This window comes from Dendrobium catenatum, unplaced genomic scaffold (assembly GCF_001605985.2).
Source record: "Dendrobium catenatum unplaced genomic scaffold, ASM160598v2 fragScaff_scaffold_853, whole genome shotgun sequence".
NCBI classification, from domain to species: domain Eukaryota; kingdom Viridiplantae; phylum Streptophyta; class Magnoliopsida; order Asparagales; family Orchidaceae; genus Dendrobium; species Dendrobium catenatum.
Genome location: NW_021319315.1, coordinates 8,359,931 through 8,381,794, shown reverse-complemented (window position 1 = coordinate 8,381,794; position 21,864 = coordinate 8,359,931). Strand labels below are relative to the sequence as shown.

The 21,864-nt window shown below is 34.7% G+C and overlaps 2 protein-coding genes across 2 annotated transcripts; one reads left to right on the top strand and one right to left on the bottom strand.

Moving 5' to 3' along the window:
• The first annotated feature begins 3,923 nt into the window (after nucleotides 1–3,923).
• LOC110101312 lies at nucleotides 3,924–5,706 on the top strand. The gene is made up of 3 exons (XM_020829168.2): nucleotides 3,924–4,277; nucleotides 4,373–4,465; nucleotides 4,567–5,706. Exons 1-3 carry the CDS (start codon nucleotides 4,227–4,229, stop codon nucleotides 5,527–5,529), a joined length of 1,107 nt encoding a protein of 368 aa, XP_020684827.1. The 5' UTR covers nucleotides 3,924–4,226; the 3' UTR covers nucleotides 5,530–5,706.
• Nucleotides 5,707–17,953: 12,247 nt separating this feature from the next.
• Nucleotides 17,954–21,545, bottom strand: LOC110101335 (probable methyltransferase At1g27930). Its single transcript, XM_020829194.2, has 2 exons — nucleotides 21,436–21,545; nucleotides 17,954–19,120 (listed from the first exon to the last, which is right to left on the bottom strand). Exons 1-2 carry the CDS (start codon nucleotides 21,543–21,545, stop codon nucleotides 18,370–18,372), a joined length of 861 nt encoding a protein of 286 aa, XP_020684853.1. The 3' UTR covers nucleotides 17,954–18,369.
• Nucleotides 21,546–21,864: the final 319 nt, after the last annotated feature.

Below are 21,864 nucleotides of genomic sequence, written 5' to 3'. Positions count from 1 at the left end.
ATATTTTCGAAAGAAATAGTTCCTCATTTTCAAAAAGAAGAAAAAAAAAGCATTTTCGCAGTAATTATTAATTGCGCTCTTGTTTATTTTGAGCATTCTCATTTACTTCCCCCCTAAAAAAATTGAGTCTAATTATTTCGCTGGAGATAATCCCAGCCTGGAGCTCGCAGAACATCCAACAGGCAACAAAAAGCCGTGAAACAGGACCATAAACTAGTTAACTAACGGTAAATTCAGCCATTATATTTCTTCTTTCATTAATGGTTATTCCTCCACCGCGATACTGATTGCTGTTGTCGCTTTCCCTCGGCCCCGTGGTTTTTTCCCTTTTTGGGTTTTCCACGTAAAAACTCTGGTGTTTACATATTCTTTTCTGTTTGTGTTGGGAATACTCGTACAACGCTAAGACGAATACTTTCTAACTCTACTGCCGCGTATATTCTAGCACACAACATATATATATATATATATATATCTCTAAAATTAAAAATGGTAGTTTAAATAGTTAATTATCTATATTGTTTTGATGCGACTAATCTAGATTATTCTCCATGGAGTAACGCCATGCATCATGACTAATTATTATATTTATATTTTATTTTATCGTTATTAATATTTACTCAAATATTATTGTAATTTTAGCGGTTATGTAGCCGATTTCTATGCAATAAGTCAAAAACCCCCCTATATAAGATATCTTTGACCTAATTAACGATTAAATAAAAATTTATTTCCACTTATTTTACTCCCAGACCATTTCTCTCTCTTTCTGCCTCCTTATTTCTCTTCTCATTATCTCTTGTGTTATTAGGTCCGGACACCGTAGATAGCTCTACATTCGGACTCTAATAATATGTCGCCACATGCTCTTACTCTTTATCGCGCGGCCCGACGACCTGACCCAGATCGGAATCCAGTATTGCTATGTTCTGATATTGCTAGGTATTACTTGGCAATAACGAGAAATACCGTTCTGTCAAGACCAATACCTAGCAATACCAAGCAATACCTAGCAAAACCGGGATATTGCTAGGTATTGCTCGGTATTGCTAGGTATTGATCTTGAAAGATTGGTATTTCTCGTTATTGTCGACCAATACCGAGCAATACCTAGTAATACCCCGGTTGCACAAATCAGCCAATACATAGCAACACCGGGTCCGAGTCGTCGGGCTACGCGATAAAAAGTAAGAGCACGTGACGACACATTATTAACGTCCGGATGTAAAGCTACGTCCAGTGTCCGGACCTAATAATTTTTCCTTGTGTTGCTCTCTCTGTCCTTTCGTTTTTCTCTCTCTTTTCGCTTAAAAGGATGACTTTCATTATAAATATGATAGATTAAAGAAATAATCTCAGGATAATGATGAGTTTGTTGAGGAGGAGGGTGGCTCTTAAGATAAGGATCTGCAAATTCACCGATAATTTTGTTTTTTGCACGCTTAGTTATAATGGTTAAAGTGTTTTTAATTTTTTTTTAATATTGCTTATTTTTTATATTATCTTTGGTGCATAGAGATGGTCTAACTTTCCAGCAACAATTTATTGTCACAGTAACTCCAAAATTGTCATTGTCTCCCACAAGAAAATTAATCCTCAATTTAATAATTTGTTTTTTTTTTTCAAAATATCTGAAGCCCGATTTCATAGATCGCCAATAATGACTGTTTTTTTTTTTTTTAATTTAGATTTGAGTTATTACTCGATAGTGTTCACCTTAATTTTAAGAATTGAGGCTGATTTATTATATTATAAGCTCTAACTTTTTGAGTTATTTCTCAGTCTTTTATTAATAAAATATAAGCCTCAAATTTTTAATAAAATGAACAATTAAAATGATAAATTCAATTTTTCAAAAATTTAAAGTATAACATTGAATAATTTGGATTACTTTTGAATTTCTTAAAATCCAATGCTATCTACTTTTCGTATGTTAACTATTAAAAAGAATTGTTTCAAATTTGAATCAAACCAAGCCAAAATTTCAAAAGAATATCACTCCCTAAACTTTAAAATTATAAAAATATTTGTCAATATTTAATCGAGAGTTCTGTAATGATATCACTTTTTTTTTTGCGACGTAAGTAATCATAAGAGCTTGTTTTAATTTATGGAAAATTTATACAACAGAATAAAATAAATCCCAATTTACTCATATTAGATAGGAGAAAATATTTAAGAACATAAATATTATTTTAGAACTTTATTCAAATATGTTATATAATATAATTTTTATATGTCTAGATGGTATATAATTGTTTATATTATATTATATCATAAAAACAGAATTTTTTTAAAAAATTATTGTTTATTTTCTCTATGGAGAGTCTGTTAGAGCGATATGAATTTAATAGTGTAACTTTAAGCTAATGATAAGAGATTGGCTTAAATTCCACAAGTTTGAGAGCATTGAAGTAGTAGTTTAGAATTGATGACTAATGCCCATATCAATTTCTCTGAGATCAAATATCTTAACTCAATCCCATAGAGGTAAACCATTTTTTTTTCCATTTTTTCTTCCATTAAGATTAAGCTAATCTATTCCTTGCCTACTCTAAGATAGAGAATTAAATTATCATTGGGTTATGGGCCTCAAAGAAGGGATAATGGAGAGAGTATTGACTTCAGTTGATTGAAGTTCTATTCTTATCCCTTTATTCATTACCTCAACACTTCAAACAATAGAAATATTTTTTAGTTGTACTTTAGAATGAAGAGACTAAGGCCTATTACTCACTCCATAAGTCAATGGAGTTCTTGGAAGCTATCAACAAGGACATCTCCAAATCACTAATACTTTGTTAATCTTAACTTCCGATACTTAAAGAGTAAGAAGAAAGACCATAAAATTCTATTATTTTGCCTCAAGAAAACACTTAAGTGTATTAAGTCGTATATTATTTATCTTTTTAAGAGGGAAAAAAAACTTCTTGAGTAATTCAACTCGTTATGCTGGTGTTTCTCTTTTTATTAGCAAGTTATCATCATAGTTATCATATTTTGACCTTTTTTTATTATTTGAAGGTGTTGCCCTTAATTTATTGATAATTTTCTATAATGCTCTTTAATTCAAATGACATGAAATTATGGCAGCACAACTAATCATTGCTTATGAACGTTGTCTTTGTTGGGTAAGTTGCATTCATTTTGATTTAGTTGTATGCTAAAAAAGCATCAAGGAAACTCTTCACAAGAAAATTGATTATTGTGTTGATAAGAGCTTCACTTCATATACCATAGTTGCTATACCTGGAATAGGCCTAATTTAAATTTGTAATGTCGGCACACATCATCCACTTACTGTTAGATTCTCATACAATAATGACATTTGAGGTTTAATTTGAATAATTGACCTACTACGAGAAATAAACTTTTAGCAACTTTTGAACCACACGATGGATGGGACCTACCAAAGTTGCATGGTGCTTAGGCAAATTCTTTAGTTTGCTTGGCTAAAATGTCAATGCTTAAGTGATAACATGAGGAATTGTTGTTGACTCCTTTCATTTTAGTTGCTAACCAAATGCAAATGTCAATGTTAAATGTTAGATAGGCGATGAGTTGGCCTATCTGCCTCAAATCGAAAAAAAGCACCGACACACGCTTATGTTAACATAGAGTTGTGATTTCTTCAATTATTTCAATTGCTTCAAGTTTAATTCATGTTTAATTTGAGATATTTTTCTTACTATTTTCTACTCAATTTTCTATACAAAATATTTTAGAACAATTTTTTTTTATTAATAAAAATTGCAAAAAAATTATTCAAAATAAAACCTTAATTCAAATGAATATATATCACACAATCTTCTCTTGTTTATTTTGAGCATTCTCATTAGCTTCCCCACTAAAAAATATTGAGTCTAATTATTTTCGTGGAGATCCCAGCCTGGAGCTCGCAAGAACATCCAACAGGCAACAGCCGTGAAACAGACCATAACGAGTTAACTACGGTAAATTCAGCCATTATATTTGCTTCCATTCATTAATTTATTCCTCCACCGGCGATATGTATTGCTGTTGTCGCTTTCCTCGTAGCTGTTCTCCTCCTCAGTCCTCACTATTCTCTATTATCTTTATTCTGCTTACCAAAACAACCCAATTCAAACCAATCCACGCAGCTGCGTCGAAGGAGACTCTCCTTTTCCTCTTCTTCTCTCTTCTCCCTCCGCTTTTACTCCCATTTTATCAGATTCGATTAAAATACAGTTGAGCATCGACGGTTCATGGGAAGAACTAATCTCGAAGCTCAGATCCGTCTCCTTCCGGAATCCAAGGTACGCTCGATCACACGTAATCAGTCGTTCGATTCAACTCAATCACAGTCCAGTCTTTGTAAAATTACAATCTCTATCCAAAATCTCTGATGCAGGCCATGGAAGGAGAGGGTTTCGATGAGTCAAACCTAAGCTCATTCCCCAAATTGCCTCTCCCGAGCACCAGACCTAACAGCATGGTTGTTAAGGTTCGTATGAATATATATACCTCTCTGTAGTTTCTCACTCTATGATCTTCTTTTTCGATCCAATCAACAACTTGTACAATGTTTGATTTGAAACAAACCAGAAAGTGTGTCCTCGAGAGTTCATCCCGCCCCACATCGTCGCGGAAGCCATGTCAACGCTTCACGGGCTCGATCTGCGGTGGTCCGGTCCGATCACGCCCACCGAGATGCAATACGTCGAACAGTATGTGCTCGCCAAGTACCCCCAATACTCCCACGGCCTCATCGAAGAGAGCGACAAGACGGATCTCTATTCCATCTACTGCACCGACTCCAGCGACCCCAGCTCCGGCGGCCGGCGAGGTCTTCCATCCCCCGACGATCGCCGTCGATCACCTCTCGGATCCCGTGACCCCTCCCCTTCCCCTTCACTCGGCGGCAGCCACCCCGATCTCGACCGCACCCAACTCGAACCCTCTCGCCTCCTCGACATCCTCACCAAGAAATCCTCCTTCCCCGGAAGCTTCATCTCCATCCCCGAGATTCAAGCCCGCAACCGCATTTTGCAGCACTGCGGCCTAAGCGACGACGACTACCTTGTCCTCTTCATGCCAGGGCATAAAGACGCCATGATGCTCGTCGGCGAGAGCTACCCCTTCTTCAAATACAACTATTACATGACGGTGATCGATGAGGATGTCGATTGCATTCGAGAGTTCGCCACCTACAAAGATTCAAAGCTGATTCCGGCGCCATCGGACTGGCTTGATCTCAGGATCAAGGGATCTCAACTAAGCCAATACTTCCGCAGAAAAAGCAAATATAGCCCGAAGGGACTATTTGCTTACCCAGCAGAGGTCAAGGGAACGCGATACTCGATGCATTGGGTCTCCGAAGCACACCGCAACTCGTGGCACGTGTTGCTGGACGCAAGCGCGATTGAGGTTGGTCAGGACAGGCTTAGCCTTGCGCTTCATCGCCCGGATTTTGTTCTTTGCACGCTTGATAACACGCACGCTAATCCTTCCAAGATAACTTGCCTTTTGGTCAGGAGGAAGTCCTTTGATACTGGTTTTTCGCCTTGATTAGCTAGGAGTCTCTTAGCCTGAAATTAACTGCGCGCATGGGAGCCTTTTCAGTTACTTCATGTGTGTAATTAGGTTTTGTTTTGCAAGCAAATTAATCATAAACTCTTTATTAGTAATTAGTATGGTTAGGATTTGTTGTTTCAAAATCAAAGTGATTTTTAAATTTGTTTGGTATATTGAATCTCATAATATGAATTAGCAGCAATTGGAGAGATCCAAATATTATTCTAGCAAAAAAAAATTTAACAAAAATTCATTTCTCAAAGTCTTTAAATTTATTTTGAGAGAAGTGAATTTTAATTATTATTTATGTAGTATATTATTAATTTTATAGTATATCTAATAATTTTGATATTTATTTTGATTAGAATATTCTGATTTCGATAGCTACTCGATTAGGTTAAATGGTTGACACGAAAAAGATCAAGAATAAGATGCTTTTTTGTTTTGTGATGAGTGTAGATGTGGAAAAAATGTGTATTTTGATTTGATCAAATCAGCAGAGGGGAAGCATTAATACAAGATGTAATGCTTCGCAAACCTAGTAAGTTAATATATATATTTTTTAATAAATGTGCTTATGTTTTTAATATACAAGGAGATTGCGAGTCGACAGCTTAGGTTTTTACTTAAAAATAGTGTTGATGTGATTATTTGGGTGGGAGATAGAACATTTTTCGTTTAAATAAGCATTGTTTGTTAATGAATTATAGCTGTTTTTGTTTTTTTTTTAATGGGTTGATATAATTATGATTTGTGAATGAAAGATGCGATAAAAAGCATTAATTATTTATGTATTTTCGCCTTTTTCGGTGCAATTTCGTGACAGCAGGAAAGACATTTTCAAATCAGCTTATTTATTGTAGCAAGAAATTAAGGTATTATACTATTATGTGAAGTAATTATATATTTTTTCAAGTACATTCATATTTAGATTTATCGAGTCAATAAAAATAAAAAAGCTTCAAGCTAATGATAGAAATATCCCGAGTTGAGGCGTAAAAGAGTCCTGTCAAAACAAGTTTTTCTTGGGATTGGGTTCGGGTCAAATCTAAAATTAATCGGTTCTTAACACATCTAATCTAAACTTGACACGTTTGTCCATATAAGTTAAAAATTTAGACCTGAATTTGACACGAACCCGACCTGACCTGCTAACCCAGTTGAGTGCGACAGATGAACTTGAGTGAGTGAGCGAGGACGAGGTTGAGCGGGCCAGCATGATGGCGAGCAGTGAGCAGGCAAGTGTGAGTAGCAAACGAGAGTGTGATGAGTGCCAAACGGGACGAGTGGTTGAGATGCGAGCGATGATGGGTCAATAGGTTCCATTCGAGGTTGTGGGTTAACCCAAACCTGACCCAAAATTTTAACCGGGTCGAAAACTTAAACCTAAATCCAATCGACCCGTTTGTTAAACGGGCCGACTCGAACCAATAATTTTTGTTTTGGATATTTGAGAGTCGAGTTATATATATAAACCCCTACGAGTCTAGTTGAGCTCGAGCTAGGCACTCATAACTTGAGCTTGTACTTAATTAATTAATAGAATTTGAGCTCGAGCTCCAACTTAGTTCTATGAGTTTGAATTTATTCACGATCCAGCTGATTTAATATGAATGGTAGAAAATAATTATCATTTAAGTAATTAATAAAATAAAATAATAAAAAGTTTGAGAAATTAAAAATAAAACAAAAGGAATTACTTAAATATAATTTTAATTTTTTTTTATCAATTTTGCACTTCAACTTTTGTATATTATTACAATTTTAGTATATTTCATATTAATATATTTTAAACATGCATACTCATGAGTTAAACATTTGAGTCATATATATAGTTAGCTTAAACTTAATTTATTAGTTTATAAAGTTCGGCTCACAAGCTATTTATCATGATTAACCCGAGTAGGCTAACAAATAAGATTGAGTAAGTTACATCTCAAATCTATCTAGTAGAAATTATTGTGTGCGGACCCCAGACGGCATCCAGATATCAATCAGAGCGCGCCACTTCACTTTTTTGCTTGGTACCGGTGCTCGGCACTGCTGTGTACTAGGTAACGTTACACATTCTGATTAGCCTCCGCATCATCCGATTTCTGCACAAAATAGTTTTTCCTGATCCAGAGAGTATCGGACAAAGAATAAAACATTATGCCAATCAGTAAGAAACTGTTAAAAATCCCATTTTTATCTTACGAAAAATAGTGATCTTGAGTGTTATTTTTTTAGTACAAGAATTTGTCTCTTATCTTTTACATAAAAGTATTAAAATTTTTTATAAAACAGCATTTTTTTAACATGATTTTGGGTTTCAATAGTTTCAATTCAATTTAGATTGGTTTCAGACTTGTTGATATTTTTCATATTGTTCCATTTCATATAGTAAATATCTTTTTATTAAATAATCTTATTTATTTCATGTGTTAAATATATTTTAATAATATTTTTTAATAATAGATCAGCTGAAATCACAATTGAAACTGAAATTTAAAAAACTATGGACACCAAAAGGTTTATCGATGAACTGAAGCCGGAAAAATTATTTTGTGAGGATGCCGAGCACTGTCCGGAGACCAATCAAAATGCACCACGTCACCCTTCGCTCGGTATTGCTCGGTACCGCGGCTGGATATCACTGACATGGTTGTACTTGATTTGCCTCCGGACGTAGAGCTGAGTCCGGCGTCCGCGCATTATAATTTCTCCTAAATTCAATGCTGAAAGGTTAGTTTTGAGTCTTTGGGCAGTTTTAAGAATGATTTCAAGTATGAATATATGAAAGAAGAGTAGTTTTCTGTAAAATATGAGTACCCTGTCAATTAGTTGATTAAAAAATATGCCAAACAAATTTTTATCTGATAGCAATTATTATTAAATATATTTGTAAATTAAACTTTTATTTTTGTATTACACCTTACAACAAAAGCAAAAATGTTGGCATTATTAAAAAAAAGATTATTTTGTTTAAAGGAGATTTTCTTAAGCAAAGGGAACTTAACTTTCTTGCAAACTAATTTCTTTTATTAATATTATTATTATTAATGGAATAATGGATGGATGAGTTTTAGCTTTTTTTGGATGGCTAAATATGTTTTTTTTTCCTTACCTTTCAATGAATTCTAATGGAATTTTACTCAGAACAATTTAAAAAAAAAATAAAAAATATTATAAAGCACATAAAAATTTAAAATTTATATTTAAATACATTTAATGAAAACTCATTATGATTTCTGATAAAAATAGGTCCTTCCAATATTTTTTTCTATTCAAACCAATCGCCAACAAATTATTATTTTAATTTTATCGAGGTTCAAGAAAGCGACCTCCACATAATCCTTTGACCAAATCTATGGACTTCTGCAAACAGGCACAACCGGTGATTCCTCAGCAAGATCAAGAACAGGGGACCATTTAATAACTTTCATGAAACACCCAAAAACCAAGTAAGATCTATGAGCAAAGACCCTAGCATAATCCAAATCATTATGAAGCTTAATCAAAACATTAGTTTGATCTAAGAGAGTGACCGAAAATTCTCCTGATAATTTCAAACCGAAAAAAAATTTACGAATAGAATCTAAAGTGGGGCGTTTGAGAGGAAATCTCCCAACCAAAGCAAATTCAAACGGTTTAGCAAGGTGAAGAAATTCCTCTTCCGAGAACCATAAGGATGGCATACCTCGGTTCGAAGATATGCGGAAATCCGGAAAAGAGATGATGGAATCACCAGACAAAGCATCCCTAAACGATTTAGGATGCTTACCAGCGAGGAATCCAGGATCCAAAAGCTTTTTCGCCATAGCTAAACCCCTCGACGGAAAGGGGCGGAAGAAGATGAAGGCGGCGGGCTAAGCCCGCAGGGGGCAAAACCCTAGCAGACGCTTCATACACATCGCCACATGCCACATGACTAACTATACTTACGAGCAGTTTTCTGGCGGCCTAGATGGGCAGTTTAGCATACGCCAATATATTTCAAAAAAAAGATTATTAAAATTTGCAAGACGTTAACTTTTGCAATGGAATATTATTTATTTTGACAGTTATAAACCCTATTTGATATTGATATCTATAAAATTTATTTTGAACAAATAATATACATCTCTAAGACTCTAAGAGTGAAAGAGTTAGAAATTTTTTCTAGTGAGGGAGGTTCAAGTTAATTTTTTCAAATATTACCTCAATTTTTTCTTTTCATGCGGATCTATTTTTTAATTTATTTTTTAAAAATAAATAAATATTAAATGGAAGATAATAAAAGCCTATAATTTATAATATCAACTCTTTATATTTTAAAAAAGTTGAATGATTATTTCATCATGAACATAATATAATTTTTTATTTTCAATATAAGCAATCAAAATATATCATTCATATATTGATCTCCAATTCTATTTTGTAGTTTATTTGAGGGAGGGGGAGGGGTGTCTCTATTCGCCTATGTTCTTTAAATAAATAAAAAATCTAATGAGAATAATTAAAACTTAATTAGGACATTCTTATCTTAATTTTCTTTTATTTTCTTACAAGATTGGTTTAATTTTATTACTATCATTTAACAAAAAAATTTACTTTTCTACCCATCATTCTCTTGATTACTCAAGAACAATCAGAATATCATATATTTTCATTTGTCAAATCTTCGAACATAATATTTTATGTGGAGTCATTGTTTTGTTATGAAATTAATAATGCTCATATTGGTGGCCGTTCGCATTGATTAGTCCGCCATGAACACTGAGCTACTGCCACCTAATTTCAGCCTCATTTTTCCATATGAAGCTGATGTGCCTTCACAAAATATCCTGTTAGTTGGAAATTTGGAGTCGTCATCTACAATTGTCGTTTTTAATAATTACTTTAAAAATGTATATCATGTTTGACTTTAGAGAAAGAACATAAGAGAAAAATAATTTTAGATATTTCTCTTTAGATTAGGGGCTATTTATTTATTTTTAATTGTGGATATAAAAGGGTTTAATGAACCACCTAAACTCCTCCATGTTCTTTTGATATTCTATTTATACATTATTTTTCTTCATTTCTCTCATGCATGCTTATTGTCCTTACACAACCTATGTAACTTGCACACAATCTAGCATCAAGACATGTCGCGATCACCAAATACTATCCAAAGAGCAATAGCTGCCTAAGGCTTTGTTTGGTACTGTTTTTTTTCTGTTTTTTAAAGTAGCTTTTTAGTACAAAAATTAAATTTTTTTACTAGAAAGCTGATTTAAGAAGCAGGAAAAAAGTTGCCCCAAATGAAGCCTAAAACTCATCAAAATAAGACAAACTCTTTATGAAGAGTCAAACGAAACAATACATCTTAATCTAAAATTCATGACTCAATTACCAATACTAATAATTAGTGAGTCATAAATCGGTTCACTTATAACATTTATAAATTTATCTATTTTATTATTATTCCACAAACTCCTCTATTTCAGACAATCTCTTTTCATATCCCAATAACCCTAAGTTGAAATACAAATTTTAAATGCTATACCTAACATATAAAGGTCCTAATGATATAAGGTATGGAAAAGAATATTTGGTGTATGGAGCGTTATTTATTTTTTTTATTTTTCATTATAAAGTATATATATTGGTGACTTCAAAATTACATTAAAGAAATTAATATAACCAACTCCCAAGTAAGCTAGCTTGCATAATAGAAATTTTCAAGATGAAAAGTTCTACTTAATTTAAATAATGGGTTCAGGCTGTTTAGTTCAACGACCTTCCTGTTAGGTTTCTTTCTCTTTACATCCAATATATTGCCTTTGAAATTCTAGTTATAATACGCCTTCAATGCTTGGACCGAAAAAATATGTTCTTTGTTAAGATATATGGACCGGAGGTGATTTTGTTAAAAAGAAAATACGAGAATGCTTAGCCAATTTAACCGATATTTTTGAACTTTTCTCAACAGTTTTAGAAACCATCTTTAAGTTATATCATAACAAAATATTGTGTTAGATTCAAATTTATACACAGCTCATTTTGATTTGTTGGTTGGAAGCTTAGGCTATCAATTAAAAGGTCTTGAGTTTGAGTCTCGTGTATGCAATGTGTGTATGAGTCTGACTTAATTGGTCAAAATGTCCCAAAAAAAAAAAAGATTCAAATTTTTCCGTGTCATATACGAGAAATTATTCTGTGCAGATACCGAAAACAGCTCTACGTCCAGAGACGAATCAGGTGTAGCCACGTCAACAGTACAAAGCGGTACCGAACAAAAAGATGATGTGGTTCATTTTGATTGATCTCCAGACGAATAATTTTTCGTCATATACCCGGCCTTCACAGTTCACCCCCCTCCAAACTTGCCAAGCTGATAGTCCTTCTCCTGTCATTTAACCTTCTTAGAGGAAGAAAGAGCTCCTCCTCTTCCTGATCCTTCACACTTTAAGTACCACAGGAGCGACTACCATGCTTGTAATTAAGCACTGTAGAGCAGCATGCGCCATTTTCTGTACAGGTTTAGTTAGCGACCAAGCCAACTAAAGCCTCAACGGAGAGCAGATTGAGGAGTTTGCGCCACCATCTTCAGTGTAGGAATAAGTAACACATACCACGGCTCCTCCGACGGCGCCAGTAGCGGCTCCTATCAGCTCATCTTCAGTCGGTACAATTAGTTTTGAAGTCCCTGCTTAGGCTTATGGGCCGCTGACTTAGGGCGCCCTTGCGGAGCGGGTCAACTTGATGAAGAAGACAGATTTTATTTAAAATAATTAATACACAAGTGGATCAGGTTGAGGCCATGTTTATCAGGCTAGATTAATAGTCAACTTTTGCTGATATATATGCCCGCTACCCATATTTTCTTATAGGGTTTGAATTTCCTTCACAATATGTTGATAGTGACAAGAAAAGCTGAATATCTTTCAAAGCAAATCAATAATTTTGAACTCATCATAATATAATTTGTATTAAGATATTCTTATTGAATTTAAATTTATGGGAAGAGAGAGAACTAGCAAGAGATAGAGAGACAACTCTATAATATTTTGTTATCATAAAGTAGGAATTTCAAGGTGATAGGTTGTTTCTAGAATTTCAATCTAACCTTTTATTTGTAAACAAGGGTGTAGAGGCAAGAATATTTGAAAAAAAATTAATTAAAAATAAATATATAAATAATAAAAAAAACATCCTAATAAAATATTTTCATTATAAAACGCTAATTATCTCTGTAATTATATGAGATGTGCATTAATACTTTTCATATATAAAATAGTCTCACATATAGTAGTTGATTATTCTGTTCTGATTTGATTGTCATGAAGACAACTCATGCAATTAATGTGGCCCGCTTTTTCTTCAAAGATATCATTCGTTTACACGGGTTGCCTTGTAGTATAACTTCAGACCGAGATGTAAAGTTCATTAATCATTTTTGGAGAGACTTATGGAGCCGATTGCAAACTGAAATAAAAACTCAGCTTGACATATCATCCACAGACAAATGGACAAACTAAGGTGGTTAATCACACACTGGTTAATATGCTCAGTTGTTTAGTTCAAAATAGACCAAAATAATGGGACGTGATGCTCGAGCAAGTTGAGTTTGCCTTTAATTCTATGACAAATCACTCAACTGGCTGTTGCCCATTCAGCTTTATTTACAAAAAGCTAACGAATCAACTTATAGATATTACAGTTCTGCCAAAATGACGTAATATACCAGCTACTTAATTTATAGATCAACATTGTTCCATTATACAAGAAGTGAAGGCTAAACTTATGGAATCTAATGCTCAATATAACCAGGAAACATACATTCGCAAACGCAAGCAAATTTTCGAATTTGGAGACTTTGTTATGGTTCAGCTCCATAAGGAGCACTTCCCAAGTGGGGAATATTCAAAACTCAGTCCATGCAAGATCAAACCAGTTTGCATTACCAAACGTAAAAATGATAATGCTTATGTAGTCGAATTACCACTACACATTCACACATTATCCACCTTCAATGTAGCTGGCATTCATGCTTACCAACCGCTCGATGAACTGAATACAATCAATAGTAGTACTGTGACTTCTTCGATAGCATGGGAGACCACTTGATGTGTTAGCTGCACCAAAGAGTATCACTGTACATGCAATCAAGAACAATGAAGCAAAAAAGCAAACGAAACAGGAATTTTGAGAATTGAGAATATATTATCTTTTGTTCTTTATGTGTGTTTGTGTGTGTGTGTTAGGCCTTTTCCTCTTTCTAAGTTTACTCCATTCAAGTAAAAAGCTAGCATATACAATTTTAGCAAAAGGATAAAAGCAATTACTAGGTACTTAAAACAAGGATAAAAAATAAGTTGTGGAGTGTGGTATGCGATTTTTGAGTCCGATTCATAGAGATGCGCTACATCACTTAACTTAGATGTGCTACAATTACAAAATTTTGGAGAGTCAGTCGGATTACATATAGATATTTGGGAGCTTGTAATGATCGCATTCTGGCGAACGTTTGACAGTAGTCAACAACTAGGCAGTGGTTTAATTACGGTCAGGCAAAAGTCTGACTGCGACCATGCTAAAATCCGACAACGATCAGGACGGAAGCCTGACCTTTTGATTGGCGACTGGGCAGTGGTCCTATGGCGATTGGGCATAAATCCATACGGGGGTCGGTGACCTGGGGTTGTGTGGCATTTGCTAGGTGGAAGTCTGGCGGTGTTTTGTAGTCGGGTCATGCGTTCGTCCAGTGCCGATGCTTTGGTGGATCTCTAAATCCTTGAAGCCTCATAACTCTTTCCAATCTCCAGCCAAATATCCCCCTCATGTAGAGATTATGGATATATTTATATATTTTTATGAGCGGCATGCTCTGTAAATATGGAAAATAGCAATAATAGGTATAGAGTGCTCCATCGGACAACCAATATTGATTCCCTTGATCATAAAAAGTTTTTTAAGCATTTAGTGCCTTAATGATGTCAAAATGAAGCTATCTTCTGCTTGTTGGATTCATCTTGTCGAGTCGCTCAATTTGACTAAAAGCATGTCACATATGAAGATCATTTGGTTATCCAATTATTGTTTTAAACAATTTAAATATGCTTTGATGTCTTTGTTTAGACTCATTTGGGCTCGGATAAGACCAATTTCGGTGTTCATTGGGTTCATCTCCTCTATATGTTCAATTAACAATATATTTTTTAAATCAGAGTTTGGATTATTCCAAATTTAATTTTAAAAGTTTTCAAATTGGATATACCTCAAGATTCGTGAATATATATATACACGTGTCACTAACTTTTTTTTCATCGGGCATGAATCTTGAGGCATGTCTTAATTAGAAACTTTTAAAATTAATTTTGGAATCATCCAAATTCTAATCTTTGCAAACTTACAGTGAAACTAAATGTCTTTGCTAGACAAACTTAACGACATAAAAGTTGATCCAATCAAAGCCCAAATGGGCCCAAAGCAATGACCTAAAGCATATTTGAATGCTTCAAGACACTATCTGGATGTTCAAATGATATCTAAATATGATATTCTTATAATCGAATCGAGCAACTTGATAAGACAAAACTAATAAGCCCAAGATTATTTTATTATGGCATCATTAAGGCATTTAAATATTGAATGAACATTCTATGATCGAGATGATCAATATGGGGCATCCAATAGAGCACTCTGAAATTGCTATAATCTTCTACATATTTACATAGCCTATCACTTCCAAAAATCTATAAATAGGCTCCCACTTCGCACATGAAAGGGGGCCTTTCGAGGCTTAGAAATTGGGATAGAGATATAAGAGAACTCTACAGCATGAATACCTAAGCACCAACCCCGACAAACCCTTGCCTCCAAGCCATCAATGTCAGACTTTCACCAGCCGACCGTCGTGAGACGCCTACCTTATCGTTGTCGGACCTCAACCGACCGTCGTTGTTGAACCTCTACTCGACCATCATTGTTGGACCTCTGTCAAACCACCACTGATGGGTTTCTGCCTGTCCTCCATCGTCCACTGATTATGGTCCTACTAGCAATTATTTCCCAACTATGATCCTTCGACCTCAATCATCCGACTGCAATCCTTCTAAGCTCCGTCACCTGTCAAATATAGTCCTTTCAACCTCCATCGCTAGTCAATTATAGTCCCTCTGACCACCATCACGCGACTACCGTCCTTTGACCACAATTGCTCGATTATGGTCCTTGTGATCTTCATCATCTGCTAAGTACTATCCTTTCAACCAATGTTCACAGACTATGGTCTTGGAGACCTCGGGGTCTCTTGTTGACTTTAGTCTATTTGACCTCAATCACTAGCCTATGGTCCAACCAACTCCGTCACTCGCCCACCAAGATCCTTCAAACCTATATCGCCTAACTACAATCCTAGGACCATCATTACCTAACCACGATCTTTTCGACCTCCATCACTCGCCGATACGATCCTTAGACTTTCATCGCTTGACTACAGTCCTCAAACCAATGTCCCCGGACTAGGTTCTTCCAACACTCGTCGCCCGCCAACTATGATTCTTCAAGCACCATTGCCATAATATAGTCCCTTTGACTTGGTCTCCCAACAACAGTCCTTTCGACTACAGTTCCACCGATCTCTTTTTGACTACTTTCCTTTAATCATCGTCGCTTGACTAAGGCCCTTATTACCTTCGTCGCCTGACTACGATCCTTTCGACCGCATTCGCCAACTAACCACACTTTTTTTGACCACTATCATATGACAACAATCCCTCTAACATGCATCGCACATCGACTATGATCCTTCTAACCTCCATCACCAGCCTCCTTTTATCCCTTTATTACTCGCAGACCATGGTTCCTTGGACTTTAGTCACAAGACTAAAGTCCCTAACCTTTGTCACCCAACTATGGCTCCTTCGACCCCAGTTGTTAAACTATGATCCATCTGACCTTCATCGTCTGACTATGATATTACCGATTAAACTAACAAGCCAACATTCTCTTGAGAACAACTCTTATGTCTTTTGATTCCTTTAACCCCAACCCGGTAATGTGTTCTATACAATATATTTTTGCTACATTGAGCCAATGACTTCCCCCGAAAAAAAAGGTATCATTTGTAATTAATGACAAAAACAAGTGGAATTCTTTTAATTGGACCAGACCCCATAGCTTTTCCCTCTCTTGAATTTTCCATGTAAAAAATCTGGCGCCTCTTATAATTGTTGCACACTTTTCTCACATATATGTGTGTGTATGAGATCTTCATACAAAATTATAATGTTAAACTCTATTTATCTACCATCATGAAAGTTCATATATATATATATATACAAAAAATATTGCTATAAAGAAAATTAATTATATAAAATTTTTCTAAGGCTTCTTTTGTCAAATTATAGATTTTAATTTTATTTATATAGTTTAATATTTATATGTAATTTAAAACAAATTAATGTAAAAATATAATAATTTAATAGAAATTACACACTTCAAGTAATAAAATAAATTGAAGATATTAAAATAGCAAACTTATTATAAGAGAAAATTAAATAAAAATATCAAACTAAAATTTGATTATGTTGAATTTTAAAATTTTAATAGTAACTTTGAGATTTGTATCACATTCATCTTAAAATAAATATAAAAATTGTAAAAGTCATCATAACCATGTTTTGTTTAATATATTTTCAATTAATTTTTTCCTAAAAATTTTGTTTATTAAAGAGTTGAAAATAAGAAAAATAAAAATAAATGTATGATCACTTTCTATATGAGGATGCCGTATTGTTGTTATGTATGCAAAAAAATTGACAGGATATTTTTATTAAATTAATGGTCATAATAAATTGCAAAGTTGTTAGATTTTTTTTTTTTTAAGAAAAGTGTAATATAAATTTGTTTTGATCCATCATACTTTGCACTTATATTTAAAAAAATTTAAAAATTCATTTCTGATCAAATTATATGTATTAATTCTTTGGCGGGTGAGAATTAATAAAAAAGTTTTTCATTTCATTCAAAACCCTTAAAAATAAAAAATTCTAAATTATCCCTTGTTTCATTAAAACAAAAAAGAAAGAAAGAAAATAAAATAAGGCTATAACCAACTATGTCTTGCTAAACTAAAAATGGTTTGCAAAAAAAAAATGTTTGGTTTAAAGGGTATTCCATTAAATATATCATATTGAAAAAATAATAATAATAATTCGTGGCTTGAAAGTCAAAGGTCCTCTTTGTATAGAGGCACAAATTTTAGGTGGACACCACTTATGTGCTTTGCAACAATTTTATGAACTCTCATAATCACTTATTTTTTTATTGTTTATATATTTTTTTTGAGACATTTAGAACAATTAAGACAAACCATCATATATATCACATACGTAATACTCAAAATCAAAACATTTTGGTTGATAGTCAAATCTACGAACCAACACTTCAGAATGAGTAGTGTGAATGTGGAAATCTAAGGCTTCATCTGGAACAACTTTCTTGCTGCTTCTTAAATCAACTTTTTAGTGCAAAAATTTTAATTTTTATACTAAAAAACTGTGTGAATCAGGTACAACCACGTCATCCAGTACTGAGCTCGGTACCAAGCAGTATCGAGCCGCAGTACTGAGTAGGGGTTGATATGATGCATTTTCATTAGGCTCTGGACTGCGTTCAGTGTCCGCACAAAATAATTTGCCCTTGAGTTGAGTCCAATTTTTTTATTTAAATAATACACTTATTTTTGCATAAATGTGATGATATGAGGGATGATTATTTCTCATTTTAATTTAAATTTTATTATCAATAAAATGCTGGTGGAAGCACTCAAACCTCTGAGAACAAACACAAGCGCAATCCCGAGTCTTCAACATCGTTGATCAATCAGCAAAATGTCCCGGCGGTCTCATTCCCACTCGCCGGCGGGATCCGAAAATGCCATAGCCGCCCGCTTCCCCCGACCAAATACTTTTTACACAGAAACTCCATCGCAAACTTCTTCTCCACTTTCCGATCCACATCGTGCAAAAACACATCGGTAAAACCCTCCCCCTTCCGCTCCCTCGCCATCACCGCCGCTGAGTAAATCGCCCCCATCCTCCCCGGCGCCTCCGCAAAATACCCTTTTGGCGCGTCAATCATAATCAAATCCCACTCCATCTCATAAACCTCGCCGGGCAGATCCGCCAGCGCGAGCCGGCACCGACGATTATCCCTCAGCCTCGCTTTTGGGGGCATGCATTCCGGCTCCTTGCGATACGATTTCATTAATTCATTGGCCTCCGAGAGCTTCGTCGGGTATCGGACGTTATGGGCGTGGAGGGAAGGGGATTTGCGGAGGACGGATTGAAACCAAGAGGGGTCTTCTTCGAGGAAGAGGGTGGTTCCGCCGGAGTTGAAAGCGGACCACATGGGGGAATCGTGTCCGAGGCCGAAGACGAGGAAGTTGCAGGGGGAGCGGCGGCGGAGGACGTCGAAGGAGACGCGGATCTCGGAGAGGGTTTGCTGCGGAACGATTGGGGAGGTGGCGTAATGGAGGAGGGCGGAGCGAAGTTCGTCGGAGGAGGGTTGCTGGAGGACGGGTATGAATCTGAGAGGGCTACTGGTTTGGCGCAGGAACAGCGGGTTTAGAGCTCTGTTACAAGAGTGTTAGACTGAGCTGACTAATTTAAGTTCAGCATTAAGCTTCGAAGAAATCATCAAATTTGTCATAACTTTCCCCAAAAAAAAATCATCATATTAAATTAAATTATTTATTATTTATAATAAATAAAAATAAGACTAATAGCGATTGAGAACAAATTTTAAGAGGAAGCACCGCTAAAGTTTAAATTAGGTAAAGAAGCATAATTTTATATAATTTTAAAAAGAGACAAACTAGCCTAACAGTTTGGCTAATTCAATTAGTCAAAATGTTTGATTAATTATAAAAATGTTAAAATATTTGACACATTACAAAAAAAATGCAAAAAACAAAATTGTTTAACTAGTTTGCCTCTTTTAAATTTTTTTTAAAATCATGCTCCTTCATATCATTTAAATTTTGGCCATGTTTATCATGAAAAAATCCGATTTTGCCGAAAATTTTAGCTAATCAGCTCCTTTTTAAATTTTATATTAATCACTCATCGTAATTTACTATTAACGTACACTCCATTTTAAAAAAATTCCAAGTAATTTATCTACTTTTTTTGCATACACGTCTAAAAATTTTAATATTTGCTTTATATTTACTATATTAACTTACATCAAAATATATGTATTAAAAAATATTTTCTTTTTAAAATAAATTTATGTTGGTCATATTTTCATGTAATTTAAATTCTAAAATCTTCTATAAACAAATGTATAAAAATTTACATATACTACATATGCAAATAGATACAAATTTTTTGATATTGTTATATAAATTAGGAGTGTCAATATTTGACACGACCCGAAAAACTGACTCGAACCCGACCTGAAAATTTCGGGTTCGGGTCAACCCGAACTTGAAACGGGTCGGGTTCGGGTTCAACATTTTGACACGTTTCAAAAATCAGGTCGGGTTCGTGTTAACCCTTTGACCCGATTTTGACCCGAAAACACGATTTTGACCCGGCAACCCGAGATTGACCTATTTTTGACCCAAAAAAGAGGAGATAGACCCGTTTTTTGACCCAAAAACTAGTAATTTTTTGTTGGAAACGGGTCATTCGAGTCGTGTCGGGTTGACCCGGACCCGAAGCGGGGTTCGGGTTAGGAAAACTGACCTGTTTTAAAAAACGGGCGGGTTCGGGTTGACCTGAATAGTGCAGGGTCAGTTTCGGGTTCGACCCGAACCCGACTCGTGACCCAAAATTGACACCCCTAATATAAATCTATACATATATAGGGAAATGTAGAAAATTAAAAAACCTTTTAGGTGGCCAATTAATTTTATTATAATTATTATTATTTTACATTTTCAGTGGTTATCCAAACAAAACAAAGCAAATTTTATCTTGGAGAGGGCAGACTATCATTTTAGATATCATAAATGATAAAATATTTATATATTATTTTGAAATGTAGAGATTTAAAGTGTATTAACTTTATTTTTTATTCTCAACATCTAATTTTTATAATTGAAAATCATTTATTTATTTAAAATATGAACGAATTATACAAAGTTGTGGGATAATAAGAGCTTCTATATTATTAAATTTCTAATAATTTAATATTGATTAGGATAATAATAGCATAAACAGTATTCACTTAGAATAAATTTTCATTAAATAAAGAGTGCTAATTATTTACTTAGAGTTGGTAGAAAATATTCATATAGAACGTTAAATAAAATCAAAATTATGAAGATTAATTTCAATTGGGACATTTTTTATTAATTTTGAAATAATTTTCTAGTATAAAAATTTATAGTTTTAAAAAAATTATACTTAAAAACTGTTTTAAAAAATAGTAAGAAAATGGTCCCAAATGATTGGAGAAATTATTCCGCGGTCACAACAAATGCTCTCCGGAGACCAACCAGAATGAGTCACGTCGGTACCGCGGCTCGGTACTGCTTGGTACCGCTCAGTACTACGGCTTGGTACCACTCAATACTGTGCTTGGTATTGCTGACATGGCTCATTTTGATTGATCTCCAGATATAGAGCTACGTTCGTCATCCACACAGAATAATTTCTCCAAATGAAATCTAAAATTTCATTTGAAACAATTTTCTTCCTGGTATTTATATCAGCTTTCTATCACAAATTTTTTAAAACCCGCAAAAAAAAATCATCAACCAAAAGAAAAATTATTAGGTGCAGAGAGCGCACCATCCGCACAAACATTGGATTTCTAGCGGTACCGAGCACCCGCTAATGCTTGTGGCGGACGGTTCTCCCCGTCCGTACTCCGCACCTAATAATCTCTCCAACCAAAAGCTGTCCCAAAAGACACCTAAAGAGTTAGTTGGCCCCTTACATATTTCCGGCGAAGCTTTGCAGTATGAGATCGGATAATAGGAATGCCCCAAGCAGCAGAAGTGCCATTAGAACGGCTAAGATCCACCGCGTCACCGGCAGCTTCACCATGGCTCTCTCTCTCTCTCTCTCTCTCCTTGTCTCTAGATCTCTCTTCTGTACTGGGCGTATACTTTGCAGTTCGTGGAGCCTTCAAAATAAATAAAGGGAAGGCGGGACTTGGCAAGTAGAACTAATTCCAACTTCCAATTAACTACTGTAAAAGCCCAGTCAAAATGATAAATGATTAATTAAGAAAAAAATATTGCGACTTAAACTATATATCTGATATTTATGAATTATATTAATCCGAACGTAACATAAATTTAATGATCAGGGGAGGAACTAGTCCTAATTTCAGGGGAGGGGGCAAACTTATACGACATATGTA